Genomic DNA, 24078 nt, shown 5'->3' on the forward strand with positions numbered 1-24078 from the left:
TTGCACGGTGGGGAGCGGCTCTGCGGGGCCATTGTGCCGAGCTGAGGGGAGGCAGACGCCTGTGCCGCCCGCCGCGCTGTGCGACGCGACGGGGGGCTTTGCGGTGAGGCACGGCCCCGTCCTGCCGTTACGCAGCCGCGCCGGCAGGAGCAGCCGCGGGCGCGGCCGGGGGACGGCGGCGCTGGGGGCTGGCTGACGCGTGGCGCTGCGCTCCGCACCGCGGCGCCGCTGCGCGCCCTCCTCCCCTCCCGCCCCCCCCGCCCGGCGCGGCGGAGCGCGCTGACAGCGGCTTTCTCCGCGCCCCCCTCCGTGCCCCCCTCCTGCGGTGGTTGATGGTTCACAAACGTAGCTCGTCCCCGGCTGACGTTCCCGCAGACGGGAGCCTGGCGGCGGCGCAGCCCAGCCCTGCCGGCTGCCAGCGCCCGCGCCGGTCAGCGGCGGCGTCGCTCTGCGCCGCGCGGGCAGCGCTCGCCACCGCCGGGGGATGCTGCCCCTCCGCCCCGCGCTGCTGCCCAAGCGGTGCCGCGGCGGCTCGGCCCCGCGCTCGCGGCCCGGCCGCGCGGCCGCCCGAGGACCTGCGGCGGCGGCGGCGGCGGCAGCAGGAGGGCGCGGCGGCGGCGGCGGCGGCGGCGGCGGCGGCGGCGGGGCCCCGGCAGCGGGCCCGCGCGGCGGCGGCGGCGGCGGAGCGGGCCGCGCGCCGGGCCGGCGGCGCGGGCCGGGGTCGCCGCGGGCTGCCCGGAGGGGGGCGGAGCAGGAGCTGCGCGAGCCGCCGCGCTCGTGCTCGAGCTGGCCGGTAGGGGCCGTTGCCACCCCCCGCAGGGGGAGGGGGGGCGGAGCCGGGCGCGGCGCGAGGCCGGGTCGCGCGGCGGCGGCGGCGGCGCTTCTCCTCGCCCAGCCGGCGGCGGCGGCCCCCGCGGCGGTAATGGCGGCCGTCCTGTCCCCGCGCCTCTGCGACAGCGACCCGGCCACGCCCGGCGCCCAGTCCTTGAAGGTGAGAGCGGGCGGCGGCCGCGGGGCTCCCGGGCCCGGCGCGGCGGCGGCCGCCTGGGGCTGTGGCGGAGCAGCCGCCTCGGCGGGCGGCCTGGCCCGGCCCCCGAGGACGGCGGCGCGGCGCGGCGCGGCCGTTGTGCCGCCCTTCGGGGTCGCCTCGCGCCTCTCCTCGGGGGCCGGTGGCGCCGCAGGGCGCCGCCTCGCGGTGTGGGGGCGGCCCCCTCCCGGGGCCGAAGTTAGGGAGCGGGGAGGCCAGGCCCCGCGGGTTGTCGTCGTTTTAGAAGTCTGCGTGCGCCTTCCTGGCGCGGTGTTCCTGCTCGTTTGGTACCGCCTTCGTCGCCGGGAAAGTCCCAGAGAGGCAAAGTTTGGGTCTAGTCACAGGCACTGCTGTGGGCCTGAAGACACTGTTTTTAATTGCACCCGCTCTTTCCAGGTGCTGTTTTCACTTCTAGCCCCAGCTGCTTGCTGCTGTTTCTACACCTGCCTTCAGATACAGATTTGGCATTTGCTTTTTGAAAGAAATCGTTAATTCAGGCTTTTCAGTTATTTCTGAAGGTGTTGTTAGTTATGTTTTCTGCACCATGTTATTGGATGAGCGTGCCGATGCTTTTTGAAGTAACCCTGTTTTATAAGGACCAGGAGCCAGGGCTTGTTTTACATGGGCATGCATTCTTAAGGGAGAAAGGGGCTTTTTTGATCTTCTAGTCTACTTACTACTTGGAGAAAAGCATAAGACTGTCCTTTGTTATGATTTTCGGTACAGTAACTGGTTGAATACATCTTAGGTAGCAGTGCGGATGTTTTCCCTTTTTGTGTAGAGTTCTCTGCAACAAACTGTCTTACTTTCTAGAGTTTTTGTCTCTGAGCCTGTGTGACTGAAATTGCTGGACTTTTCAGCGGATTGGAAAGCAGAGATGGAGAAAAAGGGCATTCATCTCTCCTGTGATCTGAGTGTTCAGCATTCATATTTTTTAACAATGCTGAGTTGAATAAAACATCAAAGCAGAAGGCGAAACAGATGCTAGGCACTTTCTCCTAATCATTGTGTTGAGATCTGTCTTTTTAAAACACTTTGAAGGCTTCTGGTAGTTTTTGCATGGTGAAGCGTAGCTTGAGCTCTGGTTAAGTTTTGTCAGTGTAGCTGAGAAAATGTGGAGAAAGTCACTTTTACATGTGGGAAGTAGGGATAAACTACTGATAACATAGCTATGTCCCAAAAAAACCCTCCGGTGTGATGTTGTTTTGATTGGGGACTGCTGCTTAGTTGTTCTGATTGGTTTTACATGGGGTGCTCTTAGCGATGCTAGGAAATAGTACTATTGCTAATTCCTATGAAGATGCCACTTAATATGATTCTACAAGTATAACTTTATTAGGAAAGCAGAGCTTATTTAGACCTGCTTTTAAATTTTTTTTTCACTATGTGAAAGATACTCTTCTTCCTACTCACAAGGAAAAACACATTTCTCACATAAAGAACTGTGAAATACAGTAAATAAACCAAAAATAGAGGAGACAGATGGGTATCTCTTCTTTGTGGCCTATCTTGGCTACACTCTGAAATGTTATGTAACAAAAGTAATGTATTCTAACTTGTTAGAATTCTTTTTAGTAATATTTCAAGTGTGCAATGGTACAAAAAACATACTAGAAGGAAAGACATTTGCTAAGGTAGACCTAATAACTGTTCTTACTATTATTCAGTAAGTATAATTGTGAGCTTGATCCATTTCTGACAGGTTAATTCTTCTGTCCTAAACTTCACAAAAGTTATGAAACGTTCTTTCATACTACACTTTCTCTGGAGTTTCAGTTACTTAAAGTGCTATTTTATTCGTGGCTCTAATACTAGTGACAGTAGGTGAGTCATTTCGCTACTTCTGCCTTCTATTTCTCATTTGTAATCATGCAAGGGGGATCATTAAAATACTTTGAGATTTGCTGATGATGAGTGTTATATAGGAGTTATATGATGTTATTAGACAAAGCAGTAAAAAACACAAGAAGGCCAATGGAATCATTGATCTGCCAGATTTTTACCAAACTCTTGTTTGTCTTTGGGCTTTTTATTTTTTATTACTTTTTCACCCTTTATTCCCTTTCTTTATACAGATCTCATGAAATCTGAATAGTGACATCTGTAGCTTAAATTCTAAATGCCCCTGCGTAGTAGCCTTGTTCTGAAGATATGTCTTCTCTATCTGTTGCGATACAACAATGCAATCAGTTTTTCTCCCTTCTTTTTTCACAGAAGACAGGTCTTTGCCACTTGCTGTACTTATATCTTTGGGTGAACTGTATATACCATTTCTTTCATTCTGTGTGTAAATCCCTGGGTTGCTGTTGGTGATGTTTTCCTTGGCTGTTATAAGCATCAGCTGTCAGCAACATCTTGGTGTTTTTTGCTCTGTACTTGCTGTTGCTTTTGAGAGCAAGCCTCATGACATGAAAATTAGTCTTCTCTGACTGTCAGCAGTGAGGGAAGTAGCGTTTGCTGGGTCTACAGCCGTCTGGCTGTGCTGATGCCATAGGTAGTTTACATCCATGCCATCAAGAACGATGAACTTGGTGGTCAGAGCCACAGCTCTGTTTTTTCCGCGCTCCATCTACGCTGCAGGGGGGGAAGGTCAGAAACTACCCAGTTTTCCTTCTGTGTTGCTGTGTGGAATGTGGCTAGTATATAACAAAGAATGCTGTGCTATGTAAACAGTCCTATGAGTTGTTTGTAAAGAGTATTTTTAAAAAGTTTAGTAATTCAAGTATATTTAAATTGGAGTGCCTGACCACATAATATACAGTATTTTCTGGTATTTTAAGTTTTCTGTTGAATACTTTTAATGTTTATCTTCATTTTCATTTCAGGATGATACAGAAGAAAATTCCAATGATGGTAGCCAGCCATCGAAAAGACGACGTATGGGCTCAGGGGACAGTTCTCGGAGCTGTGAAACTTCTAGTCAGGACCTTGGGTAATATTATTTTTTAGAATTTCAACATTTTTTATTGCTAGTCTTGTGATATTGTTCGATATGCTCAGGCATTACCTCTTCTACTCTTTTTGCTTGTGTATTCTTCATATATTTTTCTGAACTGAGGAAATGTCCTGCGAGTAATTTTTTTCCCAGCACATTTTAAGAGATTTCATTTTAAAACTGTGCAAAATGTGCTGCAGTTTAGTTTACAATTAAAATGACAGCTTCTTTTACTTTTAAAATGCTACATATTTTTGGTGTGAATTTTAACACAGTAGTGCTTGCTCTTCCTGTTTTCTCATGTTCTCCCCTAGCATGGATATCCCTTTCGTCTTGTGCCGTCCCTTGACATGTTGATGAATGCTGGTTTGGGGAAAATATATGTGAAGTGGGGTGTAACTGAATCGGTTTGAAATCGTTTAGCAGGATGCTGTATTTTCAAAGGCTTGACCAGATTTTGATAGGAGTTTGTTCACATAAACAGGAATTAATTGGGCTCTCTCGGGTTCTTTTGATTTTTTTTTTTTTTTATGTCGTTGCTGTGCTTAGATTTAGCTACTTTCCTGCTGAAAATTTGATAGAATACAAGTGGCCACCAGATGAAACAGGAGAATATTATATGCTTCAGGAACAAGTCAGTGAATATTTGGGTGTGACTTCTTTTAAAAGAAAATATCCAGGTATGCCTGTTTTTAAAAGTTTTTTTTTTTTCTAAATATTTATATCTTTATGTGTTTGAAACAGTAATGTGAGTCTTTTTGACTTCAGCATTAGGCAATTGATTATAAAAGATGTTGGCAAAAATAGATTTAAGTTATGCATGTTATACTTTCTATTTTTGTTACTAACATATTAGTTGAAAATGTCTCCTGCAATTTCTGAAGCAACTGAAGGCTTTTGAATATTACTGCAGAAAATCTGTAAAAAGTCTGATTTAGGGGTTAGAAGAACAAGAGGGTTTTGAAAACTTTCCTCAATTTTTGTTTTTAGGTATTTCATTGGTAATTTCTTGTTCTGCTGCTAAATCTCTGCATGCTGTTTCCTGAATTGCATCACACTTTCTATATTATGGAAGAATTTAAAAATGAATTAGGGAGGTATTAGGATTTAAGCCTTCATTTATTCAGAATTGACAAATCTTGTTCTTCTGCTGTCATTGAATTTATTTTTAAAAGGCATATTAAAAGAAACAAAGAATGCACCTTCAGTGCTTTTCTGTGTTCTGTGCAGCTGAGCTCTTTTGGCATTTCCGTTACCATTAGGTTTCTACAGTGAATTTGTAAATAATAATTATAGGCAGAGTAGCCTAAAACATTGGCCATGTCCTTAGAATGTATATTAAATTTAAAAGAAACTTATACAATTACCATGTTTATAGGAATAGTAATATAATATAGACTTACACTACCTGGAGATAAAATAGTCAAAATACTTCTACTTTCTGTGATAGATGTTGTTATGGGGGGGGTTGAGTAAATTTGCACGTTGTAATTTTTTTTGTTGTTTCCTTTGGAGATTTAGAAAGGCGAGATCTATCTCACAAGGAGAAACTCTACCTCAGAGAACTAAATGTTATCACAGAGACTCAGTGCACATTAGGTAAGAAAACAAGTTCTTAGAACCCTTGTTACACTATTAAAAGTATGACCTACTGATAACGTGATTCAGTTTGGTAGAGTAGAATTGTGTCATCCTGAACTGAAAACTTACATTCTGAAATGAAAATTGGTTTGTGTAAATTGACCATGAGATATTGCTATTATACGTTTATTAATAAACCAAAAAATGGGATCTATTCTAATGATTTAACACAATCCTTTCTATGTTGTGAATTAACTTAGTACCTTTTTCTCTTTGTGAAAAAGGGAACAGTGTGACACTTCAAACTAAAAAGTACGTGTTAGTCTTGTTTTGCTGAGTGAGCTAGGACTCAGCAAACATTGAAGTAGCATATAGGGGTCATCCTGTGTGTTAGTTTAGAACAGTGTAGGTTAAAGCACTTAAATGTATTCGTAACATAATAATGTCCTTGATATGATTTATATCGAAATAACTTAAAATATTTTTTTTCCTCTGCCAATACATATGACTTGGAGCTTGTTACAGATCAAATGATGCCTAGCATTTTTTTTTTCTGTACATCATGGATCTGTGCAAATTTTATATCATTTTCTACCTCGAGAATAGTCCTTAGTACACTGACTTTTGCTCCCACTGCATGGCCTCTTTATTTTTGTACTTAAATATACAGGAAAAAAGAATATCTAATTTTTATTACAGAAACAAAACACAATTTCACATAACATATACAGTGAAGGTATATGCTGCATTAACTGTCTGTATTTTTTAACGTTGTCATTGTAATCAGTGGGAGTAACGTAAGTCAACCTCCACTGTATTGTCAGTGATTGGAGATTAGTTGTGTTGGAAACTTTTTTTTTTTTTTTCAATAGGAGTTCTATATTGTAGTTGCGAACTGAGGCATTCATGTCTGAGGCTTTTCAGACTTCTGAACTTTACCTTCATTAAGAGCCAGAGGTCTCTATGCAGTTTCATGTTCTGAATTGCCCTGACAGTGCGAATATAGGTTTGTATAGAAAACATAACCTCCTAATTCAATTTTTTACAAGTGAATTTAATGTACAGTTCACCAAGACTAGAAGGAGAGTTCTTGCTTACTTTCTCCTACCTATCATGCTTTTCAAACTCGTTAATAAATTCATTTCACTTACTGAGATAACATAAAACTCCTCGGCAAAAAACAGCGTACTTCTGTACCATTTTAGTGAGTTAAATTGACTCACAGAGGTGACTAGTAGGTGCCAGAATCAATGTGAAGGTGGAAATTGGATTCTGTAACTGTAAGCAAGAAAGAAATGAGCCCTTCCTCTTTGGGTAGAAGCAAACACTTAATCAGCCTGAGTCACTGAAAGATAAATGGCACAAGTTCACTGCTGCTTGAGAGAGGGAGGGAGGGAGTGAGAGAGAAGCACAGTGTATAGCAGACTGTCATCTTTGGCTGCTCAAAAAATTTAGTCGATTATTGTAGGAGATAACTAACCTACAGTTAGTTTTGCCAGATAACATCACTATTGCTTTTGTCTGTCTTAGGTCTAACAGCTTTGCGTAGTGATGAAGTAATTGATCTTATGATTAAGGAATACCCTGCCAAACATGCTGAGTATTCTGTTATACTGCAAGAGAAAGAACGTCAGCGAATAACAGACCATTATAAAGAATACTCTGTAAGTAACTAGTATATGTTAAATGAATCAGAGCTGTAATGTGAACTATAAGAAAAAAGGACTTGCAAAAGGATATTGAAAGGTGTGTGAATTAATGAAATTGTTTTTATTTCAGCAAATGCAGCAGCAGAATACACAGAAAGTAGAAGCTAGTAAAGTTCCAGAATATATAAAAAAAGCTGCCAAGAAAGCTGCAGAATTCAACAGTAATTTAAACCGGGAACGAATGGAAGAAAGAAGAGCCTATTTTGACTTACAGACACATGTAGGAAGATTTAAATTTCTAATCAATGTCAGTAGGTAGCTCCTTGCTTGTTCTAGTAAAGGTGGTATTTTTTTCTACCATTCTGTCTTGCCATAAAGAATTTTTCATTACTCTTTTTCCAGATACGATGCATTTTGATATAGAGACTTAAACAGTTTTACCATTAAATTGGTAAAGCTGCTAAAAATAATAATCTCAAATATATTTCATGTGAAAACTTTTTTTTTTAATTGAATGTACTTCTGTGTGAGGAAGCTTTTAAAATTCCGGTGTTATTTTTTTGTCATGTCTCTTAACCTGCTGATAGTAGCATAAAAATAAGGGGGATGTTTAAGTTACTAAGAAGCTTCTGTTGATCTTATTTCTAATACAAAAATAATGGAACACCTAATGAAAATAAGGGCATAGAAAATTGACAGAGAGCACCCTTAGATAATATATAGTTTACTTTGGACCTCAAGGTATTGCTTAGGCAAAATTGTAGAAGTGTTGCAAAAAAACCTAGGCATTTATATGAAAACAAATACGTTTCGTGCTTCTGCTATGCATGATTAAAAATATATATATATTTGGTTGCATTTTGAAACAAGACTGCACTGCTTACCTGAAGATAATAAATAAAGCAAATAATTTCTCTGTATGTGAATTATTATATGGCAGTCTGTTATGGAGAGTTTACATTTTTCTGATAGTGGCCCCTGCTGGAAACACGATAGTGGATAGTTAGCTTGATTTCTTTCTAAAGGAAAAAAAAAAAAAACTTCCAGAGGGTTCTTTTCCATATATTCATCTTACTGATTGGATTTTTTTTTTTTGATAGTACAGGTAAGTTTCAGAATTATATCCCAAAGTTCTTGCTATGCTCCACAAATATGCAACACAATAATAATTCATTTTAAAGACACCTATCATGAAAGCTAAAGTATTCTGTTGAGCTGTTAGTTTTTAATTTTTAAGTTATTTAACCTATTATCCTGTTAGAAGTAGTCTTATGTGATATTAGTTTGGTTCATAGACACTTACTGATTGGATTTAATCTGGACTATTATTTTGTGAGTGGGAGCTCTTATAGTTTTAATGAATTGGATTGCCCATGGGAGAACTCGGATAGCTGTTCCAACTTAAAAAAAAAAAAGTTGGGGGGGAGAGACTTGCTAGTTCAAAAATATTTGGGGGGGGTGAGGAAGGCTCAAAAGTTTGTATGGGAAACAAAAACTTCATTGCTTTGTATTAAACAATACAGATTATCCAGGTGCCTCAAGGAAAATACAAAATCTTACCTACAGAGAGAACAAAGGTTAGTCCCTATCCAGTGGCTCTCATACCCGGCCAGTTCCAGGAGTACTACAAAAGGTATTTTAAAAGCATCCTAACTGCTGATTCTGGTTGCACTGATCTATTTTTCTCTGCATCTAACTGATGAAAAGCATATGAGTGTATTTACTGTAAGTTTTTGAATTAATTTTATGCTTGAGGCACTTGCTAGTCTAAGAGATGTCAAATGTGACATCTTCCTGCAACAAAACAGATGTAGTATTGGCTGCAGCAGTATTTTTTCTCCACTGTATTATGGTGTTTCAGACTTGGCCTGCTCAGATGTTTACTGTGGTGAAAGGAGACAATGATTTCACTACTGCTTACCTCGTGTGTTCAGTTAGCTTCCGCTTCTGCATGCGTGCTAAGATTAATGTCGCTGCGTCAAAATGTTGTAATGCAAGCTTGTGATCAGATGATTTCTATGTGACAGTCTTGCTGTCTTTTTTTTTTTTTTTTTTAACTTTTATAAAAGCTTTTAACTTCAAAAAAACTAGTTTTGATTGGTCTTGTGAGTTGGATTTATAGGTAAGAGAGAAAAGGTATTGCAGTTGGATCTTTATACTTCACAAAATATGTATACATGGCTGTATACATAAATTTAAAACTTTACCCTATGGCATGCTCCCATTTTACAGGTACCTGCTGATTTAAAAATTATTGTTTAAGTTTTGCCATCCGTACAACAGAGGTGATACTCAGCCTATACATGCACAGTTTTCTTTAGAGGAGAACCTTTTCATCTGCGTCTGCCTTTTTTACTCTGATGTGTACGTACAAAACCCCCTTAATGTGCATGTTACAGGAAGTTCAGAAGCATTTCAATATTATTACATTAATTGAATTTAAAATATTAGATGTCTTGTTTATTCTCTACTTACAAGCTTGTGTGAAACTGCTCATCCTTTTTAGTGGAGAACACAGGCTTTCAAAACGTGCATCAAAATAACATCCCGCTTGTTACAATGTTTGTCTCTAATAGCAGAAGAACTTGCACTTTTTAATTAGTATCAAAGGACAAAAAAATGTGTAGAGCACATGTGTGTCTGGCTATAAGCAACATTATTAGATCTTGATCTTCTTCTATAATTATATTTTTATTTGCACTTTTTGTTCTTCAGAAATCAGGACATAAATCTATAGTCTGTACTTATTTTGCTTTAGACCCTAGCTGTTTGTGTACCTAGGTTAACACTGTTGTGCACATGCTATGTGGGTACTGCACGTTTATAAACAAAGTGTACAGTCTCTTGGTCGTAGCAACATGGGTTGATAGAAGGTTTGTAGGGTTTGAGTGACCTTTTATGATTATGTAGGTGTGAAACATTGCAAGCATATTCTTCCTGTGTTCCACAAATACCTGCCTACACAAAGACAACTAATACTAGTTAGGCAAATGTTCATGAGGAGAAATGAGTGTTTCCTACATTTTCAGAATTGTGCTTGGTTTTTATGGGCCTTCTTGAAAAAGGAAGCTGGAATGATCCACATTTCTTACTCTTTTTCTCTGAACTGCTTGTGTTCTGTGTCTATAGTGTATGTCTATGCAAGTTTAATAAAATGCACAGGCATTTGTTTCATTTGGGTTTGTTTAACTTTAGATACTCTCCAGATGAGCTTCGTTACTTGCCGTTGAACACAGCTCTTTATGAACCCCCTTTGGATCCAGAGCTGCCTGCGTTAGACAGTGATGGAGACTCAGATGATGCAGAGGAAGGTCGAGGTGATGAAAAACGGAAAACCAAAGGCAATTCGGTGAGACAAATTGAAAGTATTCTTCAACAAAAATACCCTTTTCTCTTCACTTTTTAAGTTTCAGTAATTTCATAGTAAAATCTTTAACATCTGCAAAATGAAGGAGAATCATAAAATAAAAGTACTCCCTCTTTATAGTGCTTCTCTTTATTTTACAATGCTGCTCTCCAACTTTCCATTTTAAGTAATCTAAAGCAAATCAAACAAATATTTGACATCAAGCCCTCTCTTCCCTGTTTTTGAAGAAACTTTGAAGAATCTTCCCAACTGCAGCTCTTCTGATACACCTTTTCTACCAGGTGATGGGACAGGTTGCTAACATTTCTGAGCAGAGAGATCTGTAGTTCCACAGAATCTATTGCTAAAGCAAAGGAAGTGATTCCCTGATAACTTTTTCTTCTTGTAATGTAGAAGCAGGAAATACTCAGAACAGAAACAGTTACTTTATTATATTCTAAAGAAAAAGTAAAAGCACTCTGATCTTTGCTTTAGAGTACAACTTTAACAAGATATGTATGTTCTCTATATTGTATGCAAACACAAAATTAACTGTTTCTGGAAATTAAGGGAAAGTTTCATATACCTCCTGGATAGTGTTCTGAGTGCTCTAGAGCAGCTGAGCCTCAGAGGGACTGTGAAGTATAATTGAAGTATTGGTATAGTTAATATTTGGTTGACTGCCACCTTCCAGAAGTTTAATCCCATTCTTGTGATTTTACATTCGTTTTTTCCTAATTTCTAGTTCAATTGACTAGTATTTTAGGTGGTAGGTACATATAATGTTAAATTTAGCTGTATAAATGTTTATTTTGTTTAAGTATTCGCAAGATGTTTGTAACTGAGGTGAAGGGATCACTTTGGCAGGCTAACCAAGGGAGAAGCAGCTGTTAATGCATCTGTTCTACTTTGGAAAATATGCCCGTTTCTTTTTTTGGGGGGGGAGGGGGGAAGCCTAACATGCTAAATGTCAGCACAAATCTTTGACTTATTCTCACTCTAGCTGTGTTACAGTTGGTCTTCAGGCCATTTCTGCCCGGTTCCTTTTTCTGTTGGCTTCTGTTCCCCTTAATGGTGAAGAGAAGTAACTAGACTGAGCAGACTGTCCTTTCCTTTTCCACAGACGTTCTGAAGGTGTTTTAGTGACAGAACGTAGAAGCCAAAACCATTGTGCTTGTGTTGGGAAGGTACAGGGAAAAACTGAAGATGATATTCCTATGAAGTGGCTTTGGCTACAGAAGCAGGGGTTCTCCATGTAGTCACTGGGGCATATTGTTTGGGGAAAAAAAATCTATTGACCACAAAGGTGGCCAGCTGTAATTGTGTCAGGCACTGCCTGCTTCTGAGTTTTGGGGTGCCTACTGTTCTTCAGATCTCCCTGGTGAGTCCAACTGTACACCTTTTCCTTTTCCCCTTGTTGTTGAAGCCAGGTAGCAGTTTTCCTGTTCCATTAGTGTTTTAACGGACCTATGCTAAACAACCGTTCCCCTAAAATAAGTGAACCATAGCATTTCTTGTTGCCACAGTTTGCTTTGCTTTTGTGTTATACTCCTCCCTGTGCCCTGTTTGTTTTGTCTATTTTGATTTTAGGCTCTGGGACGTAGGCTGATTACTTTTATATTTGTACAGAGTGCCTTTTACTGTAGGCACCGTTGTTATTGGACCTTTTGGTTTTACTGTAATAAATGTGGATTAATCATATTGTTTCCTGCTGAAGCCTTTTGGAGGCCTTTATTAACACTTTTCTGAGAAAAATCTTGTGCTGCTGCTCTTAATTATGCTTATATTGATCTCTCACCTTCTTTGAACCTCTTCCCTTTCTTCTTGCCTCCCCATCCTTCAAAAAATGCCTGAACTGCAGCATATGTTCTGTTGTTTGGCTCTGTATGAAATATTGAAGTGTATTTTGCCTTTGATGGCATTCTTCTGCTGCAATCCAAGTGAAATATGTAGATTGCTCCTGGTGAAAATAGTAGATGAGGGTGGCAGAAAAACCTTCACGTATTGAACTCAAGTGCTATTTAGTAGTACGCTTTAAATGCATGGCCAGGGCACTTTTAACGTTTTGCTGGCCGATTACTATGTAAATGACACATCTTGCATATTGATGTAGTGGATTTGTTGCCAACTGTTAAGGGAAAATGGTTCAAAGAATTAACACTGTGCTCCCACTCTGACATCAAGATCATCTGATATGCCTGCTACGGCTGATGCTGATCTCTTAGCATGAGAAAAATAGGCATCAAAGATTATGAGAAAAGGTATGCTGGACGGTGATGTACCCCATGCTTCTGTAGAAGGAAAGGTTTATCCTTCTTTTACCTTAGTTGGCTCTGGGGCATAGGAAAGACTTGTCTGTCTATCCAAAAAATAAAAAATATAGCTATGGTATTTTTATTATAGGACAATTCGTCTGGCAATGTATCTGAAGGTGATTGCGCCACAGACAACCAGGAGGATTCTTTTCAGGGAAGACAAAAAACAAGAGACAAAAGTGCTACTCCAAGAAAAGATGGTTCCAAACGTTCTGTATTGTCCAAATCAGTTCCTGGGTACAAGGTAGAAGAAAAAAGCCCCTGACTGAACTTCTTTACTGACCAGCCTCTCCCTGAAATACTTGTTTTTCAATAATACGGAACTTCTGCTTGCTGTACTTCACTAGCTGCTCTCCTGTTGTGTGCTCCATCTGTTTGCTTCCTTACTACCTTTTTGCTATTACTTCATGTGGGGCTTTTCCCTTACCCTAGCTCTACAGTGACTTGTTTCTGTTAGCTTCTCTGATTCCATGGCTGTTAAATCAGAAATATCCATTGTGGTTTTATTAGTGGACCTCTACGTCCTTCTGTCTGCCCTAACAAAGCAGTCAGAATCATTTGTCAGTTCAAAACTCGCATTCAGTATTAGCCATTTTTTTTATTTTTGTTTTTTTTTCTTCTATTTAGTATGGCGGCATACCAAGAGATCAGTGCTGTAAAGCACAGCTGTGTGGCTGAATATGTTGTTATGACATTCATTTTAAATAGTCTTTCATCCTGAAATGTTACAATATATAGGATGGAAGGCAAAAACTACAGTTGTACAGGCAACACTACATAGCTGTTTTCCATATACTGTTAAAGTGGTTTTCTATGTAGTACATGCTACAGTAGAAAAGTTTGTAGGCAATATGCTTTTATTCAAGTTAAAGAATTGGCTAGGATGTTAAGATGCTTGAGCTATGAGTTAGTAATTGCCAAACCTAGGACCCAAATCATCAGTATTACTATATAATAATTTCACAAATCAAGATAAAAATAAAATTAAGATAAAAGTACATCTCAGAAGAAATGGAAAATGACTTGCATTATTTTTGCATTATCAATCCGCATACTGAGCGGGGGGTTGCGTATAATATGATACCTTTAAAACACATTGCCCAGTCCTGTTCCACTAAGCTAATGGGAGTTTTCCGTTGACCTACATGGGAGCAGGAGCAGGCCCATTAAGAGAGAAAAACACTACAATAAGGTAAGGTTTAGCAAATAGCAATCAGGAATGCTTGTTAAAAAGGTTATTAAAAAGCAAAAAGCCAGAGTTTTTGCAATGACAAGATGATGCATGTTGAAGAACTGTCTCAGCAAAAGCAAGCTGTTGATGATTTGCATTTAATATTCATGATTGTTTACTGTCAACATTTATCAATTTAACAATGAACTTACAGCTTTTATTAAGAAGCTAATTTCCAGCAAGATTTGGACAGCTTTGAATGATAAATTTCTCTAAATAGAGTAACTGCACAAGTACACCTTTTGCAGTTCCTAACAAATATCAAGCTCCAGCTGAGTTTTCTCTCTTCAGGAACTTACCAAGAAATATGCAAACTATGAAGATTTAGACCGTGGTACCATACTTTTTTTTTTATATATGTAACTTTGCAAATTGTTGTAGATCTAAAATTCATGCCAATATTTCCAGGAACATGAAATCCAAAGATGGAGCCTGAATTTTTTTAGTTTTGTTTCATTTGACATTAGAGATTGTGTGCCACTGGTTTACAGAAAGAAGTTTCATGTAGCTGTGAGACGCTTGAGTGTTTGGTTGGTCCAATCTATTTAATGGCCTTTTGAATGCATAGAGAGAGAACTGATGGAGCAGAACTTTTTTAAAGCTCTGAACTTCTAATTGTAGAAGAATATTGGTAGTATATAACATTTCATTTTGAAAATGGATTCAAAATCACCAGTTGTGTTAATAACAAGATATAACTGTAAACTTACAGTGCCACATCTTTGCAATGTCAGTGTACTCTGCATCAGACATCAGGCTGTTGATACTTTAAAGGTGGTGATGTTGTGTTGGGAGGGTGAGAGGATTGTTTTTCTTGTTTGTGGGAACGTTTAAATGCTTTCAGTAAACCCAATTACATGAGCTGTTTTAACCAATAAGACAGATCCTTGTTTGTCAGTCTATAAAATCACCAGATAATGATACACCGTATGTGCCTAAATGTTGAGGCACTTTGAGTTGAAGGCTTAACTGATTTTGTATTGTCCCTGTAATTGCTAAATCTTTGTAATGTTTTGTTCTGTATCGTTCTCTAATATTTGACTATTTTTGTAGGACAGTAATCTTTCTGGTTACATTTAGTTAAAATTGAAGGATAACTGTTATGGCATCAACATGCAAATGTACAGCTATAGCCACAGAATGAGTATTACAGGATTCACACACTTCCACTGAGTTATTTTTAAGTAAAAAAAAAAAAAAAAAAAAATTATGTATTTTATATGGAGCCGTTTTTATTGTCAGTTCTTTAACAAAGAACAGTTAGCATGTGTTTTACGTTTTGTCATGTTACAAGTAGTGAGTCTTCATGGCTGCAGGACTGGCTACTACAATTGCACACACAGGGTACTGTTAAAGTACAGGAGATTTTTTTGCACATAAAACTGAAATGTATTGAGAAACTCTATTTTACGACACTTCTGTTTTGGATTCACTGTATATGAAAATTGAATGCTTTGTGTTCAGAATAGGACCTTATAAAACGAGTGTAGTTGGAATGTTTGAGAGCTGTAGCACAGCAGCATGGAAGTTAAAACGTACACAGTAGTCGTCATTTTGACCCTGTATTCCTTTTCTCCCCCTTCCTCACCAGAATAAGATGAAGATGTGGAAAGCAAAATGTACTTTTAAGTCACATGGGATGTTGGGACTTTCCATTTGGATTTGATACACTTTTTACATAGTGTTTCTAAAAGCCATTTATGATGGTAGAACTTGAATTGTTTTGAAATGTGAACAGTCTTGTCTTTTTTTCATTTTTGTAAGAATACTTCCATATTGCTGGAACTTTATTTGTAATAGGCTGCGATTCCCACCCCCCCGAACACATGCGATTTCTGATTAACACAATATAGTGAAGTAAACATGTCAGTTTCTAACTTTAGAATTAGGTGTATCCAGTGTAACTGCACATACCCTAACCCAGGTACAGTGACCCAGAAGTAGCTCACTTTAGTTTTGGTGGAGTCCAAGGAAGTTTGCTGCTGTATGTTAAAGGCAGTAAAATACAAATTAATAACACAAATTAGAAGTTTCATTAGAGAAGTGCACTTGCTATTCTAGAAAGGCTTGGTTTACTTAGATATAGATAAAAACACAACAAAAAATTTAGAATGAAGCCTAAACAGCAGAAGGGTAAATGCTACAACACTAACAAGGTTTAAGCATGTGCCACTTTTGTTGGGAGGAGCAGGGTATAAAGGTATACATGTAGGACACAGAATAGTTAACAGTAAAAGATTTTATGTGTGTTTTTGCTTCCATTATATTTATTATTTTGTAGAGACATTTGTGAATGTTAGATTTCTTTTATCGTTTTATTATATTTATGTACAAAACAGGTTGACTATGCTTTTTTAAAATAAATAAGCAAAAAAAAGTCTGTATAAATGCCTCTGTCATCTTTTGAAAAGGAGTTAATTATGAACATCTGGTACGGTGATGTGCGTTTTTTTTTTTTTTAAATAAAACTCGTTAGGCCAGATAATTTGAAGCAGACTGTAACCATGTTTTTAACTTAAAAAGCAGATTGAAAACTTCAAAAATTTTGAAGCAAAGCAATGTGTCCTGACAACTTAAAAATGAATTAAGATATTAATTATCTTGCTAGAAGAAAACAAACTGGGTGGGGAAAAAGATGCACTTAAGGATGAGTTGTATTCCAAAAGATCTCTAACTCTTTTGTATATAGTTCTGTTTTCACCTTTATTTATTCTTATTAAACTTCATTCTCCTCCTGACACACACATTTGTTAACTGCCTAGGACTCTTTTTTTTTTTTTTTTTTTTTTTTTACTGACAAGCTATTTAGTTCCTTAGAACGAGGACATACTAGGATATACCTGGAACTCCCTCTAATGGCTAATAGCTGCTTTTTTGCAGCAACATTTTCTTAAAAAGCTCTGGTACTAGTAGATTTAAAATCAGTGAGTACTATGTGAATTTTGATCTTTTCTCACAAATTTCATTATGTAGTAGTCAAAGCTCAACAACGTAACCAGTGAAATGTTTCTGAAATACGTAATGCCTTATTTCTCTCTTGGTTCTCGTGAAGCTAAAACTACTGTGGGTGTATTTTGGGGGTTTGCACACAGAATTAATACACAAATATTACTCCATTTAACAGGGTAGTATTTCCATTTTACCTTTTAAATGGATCTTACGGATCCACATGTGCTCCAGATGATCACCTTGAAATATTTTAAATGTAAAACTATAGTTAAATGTGAGGGTATGTACTACTTAATGCAGTTATGACTGGACACAAGAAAGAATCGTAAAACAGTGTGTAGTAAGCTAATCAAATATTTTGAAACCTTAAAGATACAAAAGTTAAGTTTATTGCTTTTATAATTTAGATAAGATTCTATAGAGAGAGACAAACTTTATACAAATGCAAAATTGTATTTATGGAAAAAATTACTGAAATTAACACTGTACCACATTTAATTTACTTTGAGGGCAATGTTAGCGGATGAATTCATAATAAGAAACTAGTACATGCTTTTGTTTGTTCCAGTTGTATTGTTCGCTGCACGCACACCAAGTGCAAGATTTTATCTAGCTAAGATTTTTAAATGCCACTGCTTGTCAACTAGTGTCATATGTTTTAAGGGTCATCTCAATAACATCATAACAAGTAGTTTGTTGTTTTGTAAGAATTAAGGAGATATATTTCATTTCCTGTTAAATCCATAAATTCTTCTGGAATGAATTTATAGCCCTCTTCTACCCTTCCAGCCAAAGGTCAGTCCAAATGCTATATGTGGAATTTGTCTGAAGGGTAAGGAGTCCAACAAGAAAGGAAAAGCTGAAGCACTTATACATTGCTCCCAGTGTGACAACAGTGGTAAGTATCTGTATACACTACCTGGATTATTAAGGGTTCCAAAACTTTTTTTGGAAATACTTAGCGTGCTAAACTCTTGTACTAACAGTTCAGTGGCCTTTTCTGTCCTTCCTCAAAACTTCCTCTCTACTTAATATGTACTAGCATGCTCAATGCACTGTGAGGTCTTACCAGGAGGTGAGCTAAACTTCAGCTTCTGTAAAAGCAAACAGACTAATGAATTTTAAATTTCATTTCAGACATAACAGTAATAATATTGGTTTTAATCTAGGCCACCCTTCTTGCCTTGATATGACCCCGGAACTTGTTGCTATGATTAAGACTTACCCTTGGCAGTGCATGGAGTGTAAAACATGCATTATATGTGGGCAGCCTCACCACGAAGAGGAAATGATGTTCTGTGATGTATGTGACCGTGGTTATCACACATTTTGTGTGGGACTTGATGCAATCCCCTCAGGTAATAAAGCAAGAGTTAATTGTTCCCTTCCCACCTACTTTGGGTCCTGGGGTTTCTCTGTCAGAATTAATATATCTATTGCTTATGAAAGAATAGTTTAAAATAGCCTGAAGGGTAGGAATAAGCATATCCACGCTGCAGGACCTGAATTTTTAAATAAGCTTTATTTCTGTGTATTTGATTGTTTACAGTTTAACCTGGCAATTCCTAGGAATTAGGAAGTATAATTGGCTTTTACAGCAGACTCCAAGCAGACTCGCACAGAACTTTATTTTTTGTTATATTTCCAAAGAGCACTGAGAATAATTACTTCTGTTCATAAAAGAAACCTGTAAAGAGGCTGCATTGCTGCATATTGCTGGAGTATAGCTTTCACATTAAAATGTTTGTGCTATTATTTCAGTTTCTAAATTTAAAAATATGTTCAATTTAATATTTGTAAACACCTTTTTAAACTCTTTCCTTTCCCCATTTTTTAAACATCAAAGCTGGAAGTAAAGTGCCTAGATGTCAGGCAGCCTGTACCTTTAAGTTACCTAGTCACTCCTATCACCTGGCCAACTCAAAGCAGTGTAAAGAAAGCTCCAGAGAGACCTAAATAACTGGTAAACTTCTCAGTTTTTGTGTAATATTAAATCCATGGTATGCAGTAAGTTCATGAATATATAAGTGCTCAGTGGCTGCAAGTTCCATGATGACAGTATTCCCTACAACTACAGTATTTCAAATATGAACAAATTCCTGTTGTAGTCTCCCTTTTTTTAGAGGTATCCAAACCAGCTGTCACTTCAGTACAGGTTCTGTGGCTGATTTAACTTTCAGGCTGACCTAAGGACAGAAACTAAAAACAATAGATTATGTTCCTACCAAACTATGAAATTAGCAAAGCAATTTTTATGATTCCAGCTGTTGTAATATAAAGAGTTAATGTAAGAGGTCTGGTGACAAACCCCTGCTAGCAGTTTCATCTGCGCTGCCTGACTGCACTGAAATAACTGATACTGATTTGGGGAACGGGATCTAGTACTCTGTGGTAGAAGAATGGCAGTATTCTCCAGCTGCCATTCATTTCTGCTCCAAGTAATGGCCCGTAACTTTGAATTGTGGTCATTTGTATGAAAATATAATTTGCAACCTCAAACATAATTTGTCAAGTTCCTTCTTTCCTATAATCACCTCCTTAACAGTGCTAGCTCTTATTTCTTGTGGTCCATAAACACGTGTAGCCAATTGTTACATGCAGTGAGTCTGCAAGGAAGCGTAAATTTTTTACGCTATTTTCTATACCTTTTACAAAAGATGCTTACATCTTAAAGACAAACACTTATTTACATTAAGGGAACTACTACAAATAGATTAGCACCTATGAAAACGGTGAAAGGTGCATGACTAGGAGCGACTATCAAAGGTAGTTTCCCAATAATTGATAACTTTCTTTTCTTAGGTCGCTGGATTTGTGATTGTTGTCAGAAAGACCCTCCCATACCCAGAAGAGGAGGAAGAAGGGGGAAAAACAGCAAGGAGGGATAACAAAAAAACAAAAAACAAAAAAAGAACCTTGCTGTCCAAAACTTAACTGCACAAGTTTAAGTGATAGTACGGTGCTATTTAACCAACCACTCTGAGAGGAACAATACCACTTTTTTTTTTCTTTTTACCAAATAAACTTTTAATTTTGGCTATATAATGATTCTTTTGTGATAAAATTCACTGTGTCCTGACAGATGTCTAGATAGAAAAGCCAAATTCCCATTCAGAAAGAGACGACTTTCAATAACAAGATTTAAATTGTACATGCACTGTTTGTATAAAACTATATTAACATACTTGTTCATTTCAGTGCACTTATCAGTAAGCTCTGTGAAAAGAAAATTACAGAGCACTTTAAATGTGCACTATTTGCATAGCAGCTGGTTACTTTGTAAGACCTAACCAAAGCAAAAATAGTCCTGGAAAAACTAACTTTCATGGAAGTGTGGGCATGACCTGACTTTCTTAGAATGTGCTGTAAATTCCTTTCAGTGAAAGTTTCCTTTACAGATTAATGCCTTATTCATAAAGATATACTGAAAGAGACTGTAAACATCCCTGCAAAAAAAAAAAAAAAAAAGGTTATGAAGGGAGGCTTAAAAAAAAAAAAAGCACCTCTCAAGCTCAGGATACTATACGCTGCATTGCTTTTAGTGAGGAATGTCATACTGACAGATAAGAACAGCTGAAGGCTTACTCTCCTTATAGGAATCGTGAAACAACATGCGCTTGATTCATGTCATGGATTTGCAGAGGTGATGAGTGAGTGGACAGGCCTCCACTTGCAGATGGTCGACTTAAACAATATAGAGCATAAGCAGTCAAAATATAGATCACCTATTGCCCTCGGTGTTTGTTTGGTTTTTCCTTCCCTTCACCCTAGGCTCCTCAACTTGACTCAAAAGCCATTGCTGATAGCTTTTACTGAAGATGCTCGTTCAGAGAAGCAGAAGATCTTATTTTTTTTAATATGTTTTAAATTGAGAGGGGGCACTGAAGTGCAGCATTTCTTTTTTTTTTTAATAAAAAATTGATAGAAAATACTGAATTAGACTAGCTGATTATTGCCTAAGCACCTATTTAAAGTGAATTTAGTAAGATTCCCATCTGTACTTTCATTTTTAAGCCTTTATCTCTGAAGAACACTTTAAGTACTGTGCTTGCTGCTCATTTTACATGTAGGGGAGGATTTAAAATTAAGTATGGCTTTTCCCCCCTTCCTTTCTGGGTATAGAAAAAGTAACCTGAATACCTCTTCAGGAAACTTCACAAAGAATATTAAGTATTACAGCAAGTCATTTGTGTTCAGTTTCACAGACTGAAATGTGATTTAGTCCAGTGTAAATCAATTTAAAAAAGAATTTCAAGTATTAGTTTCAATATTCCAATAAGTATAGTCCAGAAAACAGACTCCTCATCCTGAGATTCATCTTCTGTTGAGTGTGAGTATTTCTGGTTTGTCTCCATTTCTTCAGGGTTGTAAGAAGCCTCACCAAATGGATATTGTACAACTGTTCGATCATAATATACTTTCATTTCAAACTCGCTCTCCAGGTGAGAGGGATGACCATAAATCCCTATTCCCACTGGGCGGCGGAAGTGGGCTGGTACATGAACGACATCTTGGCCACAAGTTACAGACTGTAACTCATATTCATCAAAGCTGGGGTGAAGAGTCATATCAGATACATACAAATCTGCATCACCTTTTAAACTCCGCATTTGAAGTACTATCTTTCCCTCATGATTTAGTCTCAAATAGCTGTAGTTTCCAGCTCCAATCTGACCTTGAACAACATGAAGAAGAATCCATTCTTCAGGCACATCTTCTTCCTCAAAGGTATTTACTGCAAATAGTGCTTGAGCTGCCACAAATGTTATCAGGATTCTCCTCCAGCGTGCTGCCATGGCTCTTAAGTTTTACTCAGACTCTTCCTATGTCACATGCACTAGCCTGCTAATACAGAACATAATTCAGGTTTTAATATATTGTTCTTGAAGATTTCAGAGAGATTCCTTTCAAAACTGATAATTTTTAAAATGCCACCCAGTCCATACAAAGTTAAGCAGAAATTAATCAAGCAGTGGTTCTTTCATGCAAAACTGACAGTGAAGCCTTAGTCTAATTCTATCTGCATACATGGCACAGTTTGACATATATTAAGAAGAGAGGAGACCCAACAATGACTTTGGCCTCAGTTTAAAAACAGGAAAAAAAATAAAAAAAGTTTTTACAGGTTTGAAGAAGCTTAACTTTGTATCAGTTGTTCAGGGCATCCTATTTTTCTCCCATCCTCTTGTCTAACTTCAGAAGATAGTTAAGGTGCAAATCTGGATGCATGCATGAAGCAGTACACATTCTGACTTCCTCCGCTGGGGAAGCAGTTGGAAACAAAAATCACCTAATGAGGTAGCACAATACATACAGTTCTCCTGTGTGGGTTATTTGTAGGACCGAAACTGGCATACTTTCATAACGACTCTGTTACCATACACATACTCAGACCTCTACAGCACTTGCGTACAAAATAAAAGGTTGTGAAGTTACTGTGACAAGGGGGAGATTGAGAGGTCTGTTGCAGAATGAAGGCCCTTGCAACCCCTTACCTCCCTTATTGCCTGCTTCCGGTCAGGCAGCCTGAGAGTGCAGCACTCCAATCCTCAACAGTTGCACCGAAAGTGTGTGCAAAAGGAAGCAAAGTTTCAAACCTTGCTGAAGACGAGCCAAAGCATACAGCTGACTGAACATGCAAAACGATGGTCAAGCGTAGCAGCCAGAAGCACACGCACTTTGCCATTTCAGCCTCATTCCTTCTGTAAGGACTGTATGACAATTACTTTAAACACTAAAGTTGTTAGCATATTGTTTTGCACACTGCTAGCATCACAACAGACTGCATGACTTCCACTGACACGACACAGACCCTAGCCTGAAGGGTTTACAGTTGCATAGGTGTAGGGAAAAAATTGTGCAAACATTTCTGTAGTTCTGAGAGGCCTCTGTAACACAAGGCCACAATTCTGCAACGACAGCATAAAAGATGCAAGTCCAGCATTCACAGAAAAAAAGGCTGCCAACAGTGACACGAAAAACAGTCTTCTGTCTTTTGTCTCCCCATACCAAAGAACTGACTACCTGCTGTTTTTAAAGTAGTAGTGAAGTATCTGAGGGGAGGAACTGGAGGAGAACCACACCTGAGCAGCAAATAATTAAGTTATCTAAACACGAGCCAGAGGCAGTACCGTTTGAGAATCTATCTTAACGCTACCAGTGTTTTGGCACTGCCACAGCCCTCGGAAGACGAGGGGAGGTTCAGGGGACCTTGGACAGAGCCAGGAGCGCCTCTGTCCGCCCGCGTTAACTCCTTCCTTCCCACGGGCGGCACAAGCCCCGCAGGCACCGAGCCGCCCCGCCGCCTGCCCCCGCCGGCGCCTCCGCGGCGGAGCACGGCTCGCCGCCGGCCCGCTACGGGGCTGCGGGCAGCAGCGAGGCCGCCGAAAACAACAGGCGGAAACGCAGCCGGGGCGCCGCGGGAAACGCCCTCCACGGCCCGGCCGCGCTTTACTCACCGCGGGGCCGGAGCCGGAGCCGCGGCAGCGGCGCGGAGGCCGCCCCGGAGGAGCCGCAGGCGCGGCGCGGCCCTGCCCCTCGCCGCCGCGGAGCCTCTCGCGCCCTCGCCGCCGCCCGACGCACGCACCGGGAGCCGCACCTCGGCCCCGGGCTGCGGCCCGCCGAGCAGCACCGCGCCGGGAGCGGCGGGGCGGGGCGGGGCGGGGCGGGGCGGGGCGGGGGGAGGCCTCGGCCCCGCCCCTCCCCCCACCCTGCCCGCCGCCCCCCCGCCCCCCGCCCCCCGCCGCGCGCCGCTCACCGCCGTTACCGCCGAGCTCTCGCGCCGCCGCCCCGCCCCCTCCCCACGGCGGGGCGGGGCGGAGCCGGGCGGGGCTGCGCGAGGGTCGCCAGCCACGCCCCCTGCTCTCGCGAGAGCGGCCGGGGCAGAGGGCGGGGCACGGCGGGGCCGTCGCCATGACAACGCGGCGGAGCAGCGCCCTCACCCCTCCCCCCCGCCCCCGGGGCGCCGCGGCGGCCCAGGCCGCGCCCTGGCGCTGCACTGCCCCGGCGGCGAGGGCTGCGGGGGGGGGCTGTGGCGGCGGCCGCC

General features: G+C 40.4%; 2 protein-coding genes across 9 annotated transcripts; one reads left to right on the forward strand and one right to left on the reverse strand.

Annotated features, from left to right (window-relative positions):
- Positions 1-332: 332 nt before the first annotated feature.
- On the forward strand, positions 333-20081 carry PHF10 (PHD finger protein 10). Its single transcript, XM_068939107.1, is given in 12 exon segments — positions 333-443; positions 446-991; positions 3853-3959; positions 4512-4642; positions 5478-5561; positions 7074-7207; positions 7323-7472; positions 8716-8825; positions 10388-10541; positions 17823-17931; positions 18203-18391; positions 19836-20081. Coding segments are annotated over 12 exon segments (1911 nt in total). The 3' UTR covers positions 19922-20081.
- C3H6orf120 (chromosome 3 C6orf120 homolog) lies at positions 17400-23861 on the reverse strand. Of its 8 annotated transcripts, none has more exons than XR_011140311.1 (3): positions 23791-23838; positions 22529-22744; positions 17400-21878 (listed from the first exon to the last, which is right to left on the reverse strand). XR_011140311.1 is itself a non-coding variant. In XM_068939111.1 (2 exons), exon 2 carries the CDS (start codon positions 21827-21829, stop codon positions 21272-21274), a length of 558 nt encoding a protein of 185 aa, XP_068795212.1. In that variant the 5' UTR covers positions 21830-21875; positions 23791-23861; the 3' UTR covers positions 20219-21271. The 8 variants fall into 8 exon arrangements, 6 of the variants coding, with proteins under 6 accessions (XP_068795212.1, XP_068795213.1, XP_068795209.1 ...); XR_011140312.1 differs by having other exon boundaries at positions 18537-21875; XM_068939111.1 differs by lacking the exon at positions 22529-22744 and having other exon boundaries at positions 20219-21875; positions 23791-23861.
- Positions 23862-24078: the final 217 nt, after the last annotated feature.

This window comes from Struthio camelus, chromosome 3 (genome assembly GCF_040807025.1).
Source record: "Struthio camelus isolate bStrCam1 chromosome 3, bStrCam1.hap1, whole genome shotgun sequence".
In the NCBI taxonomy this organism is placed as follows: domain Eukaryota; kingdom Metazoa; phylum Chordata; class Aves; order Struthioniformes; family Struthionidae; genus Struthio; species Struthio camelus.

Excerpts from the sequence above, each read along its gene's own strand:
- C3H6orf120 (XM_068939111.1), bottom strand. The coding sequence starts at position 21,829 with ATGGCAGCACGCTGGAGGAGAATCCTGATAACATTTGTGGCAGCTCAA.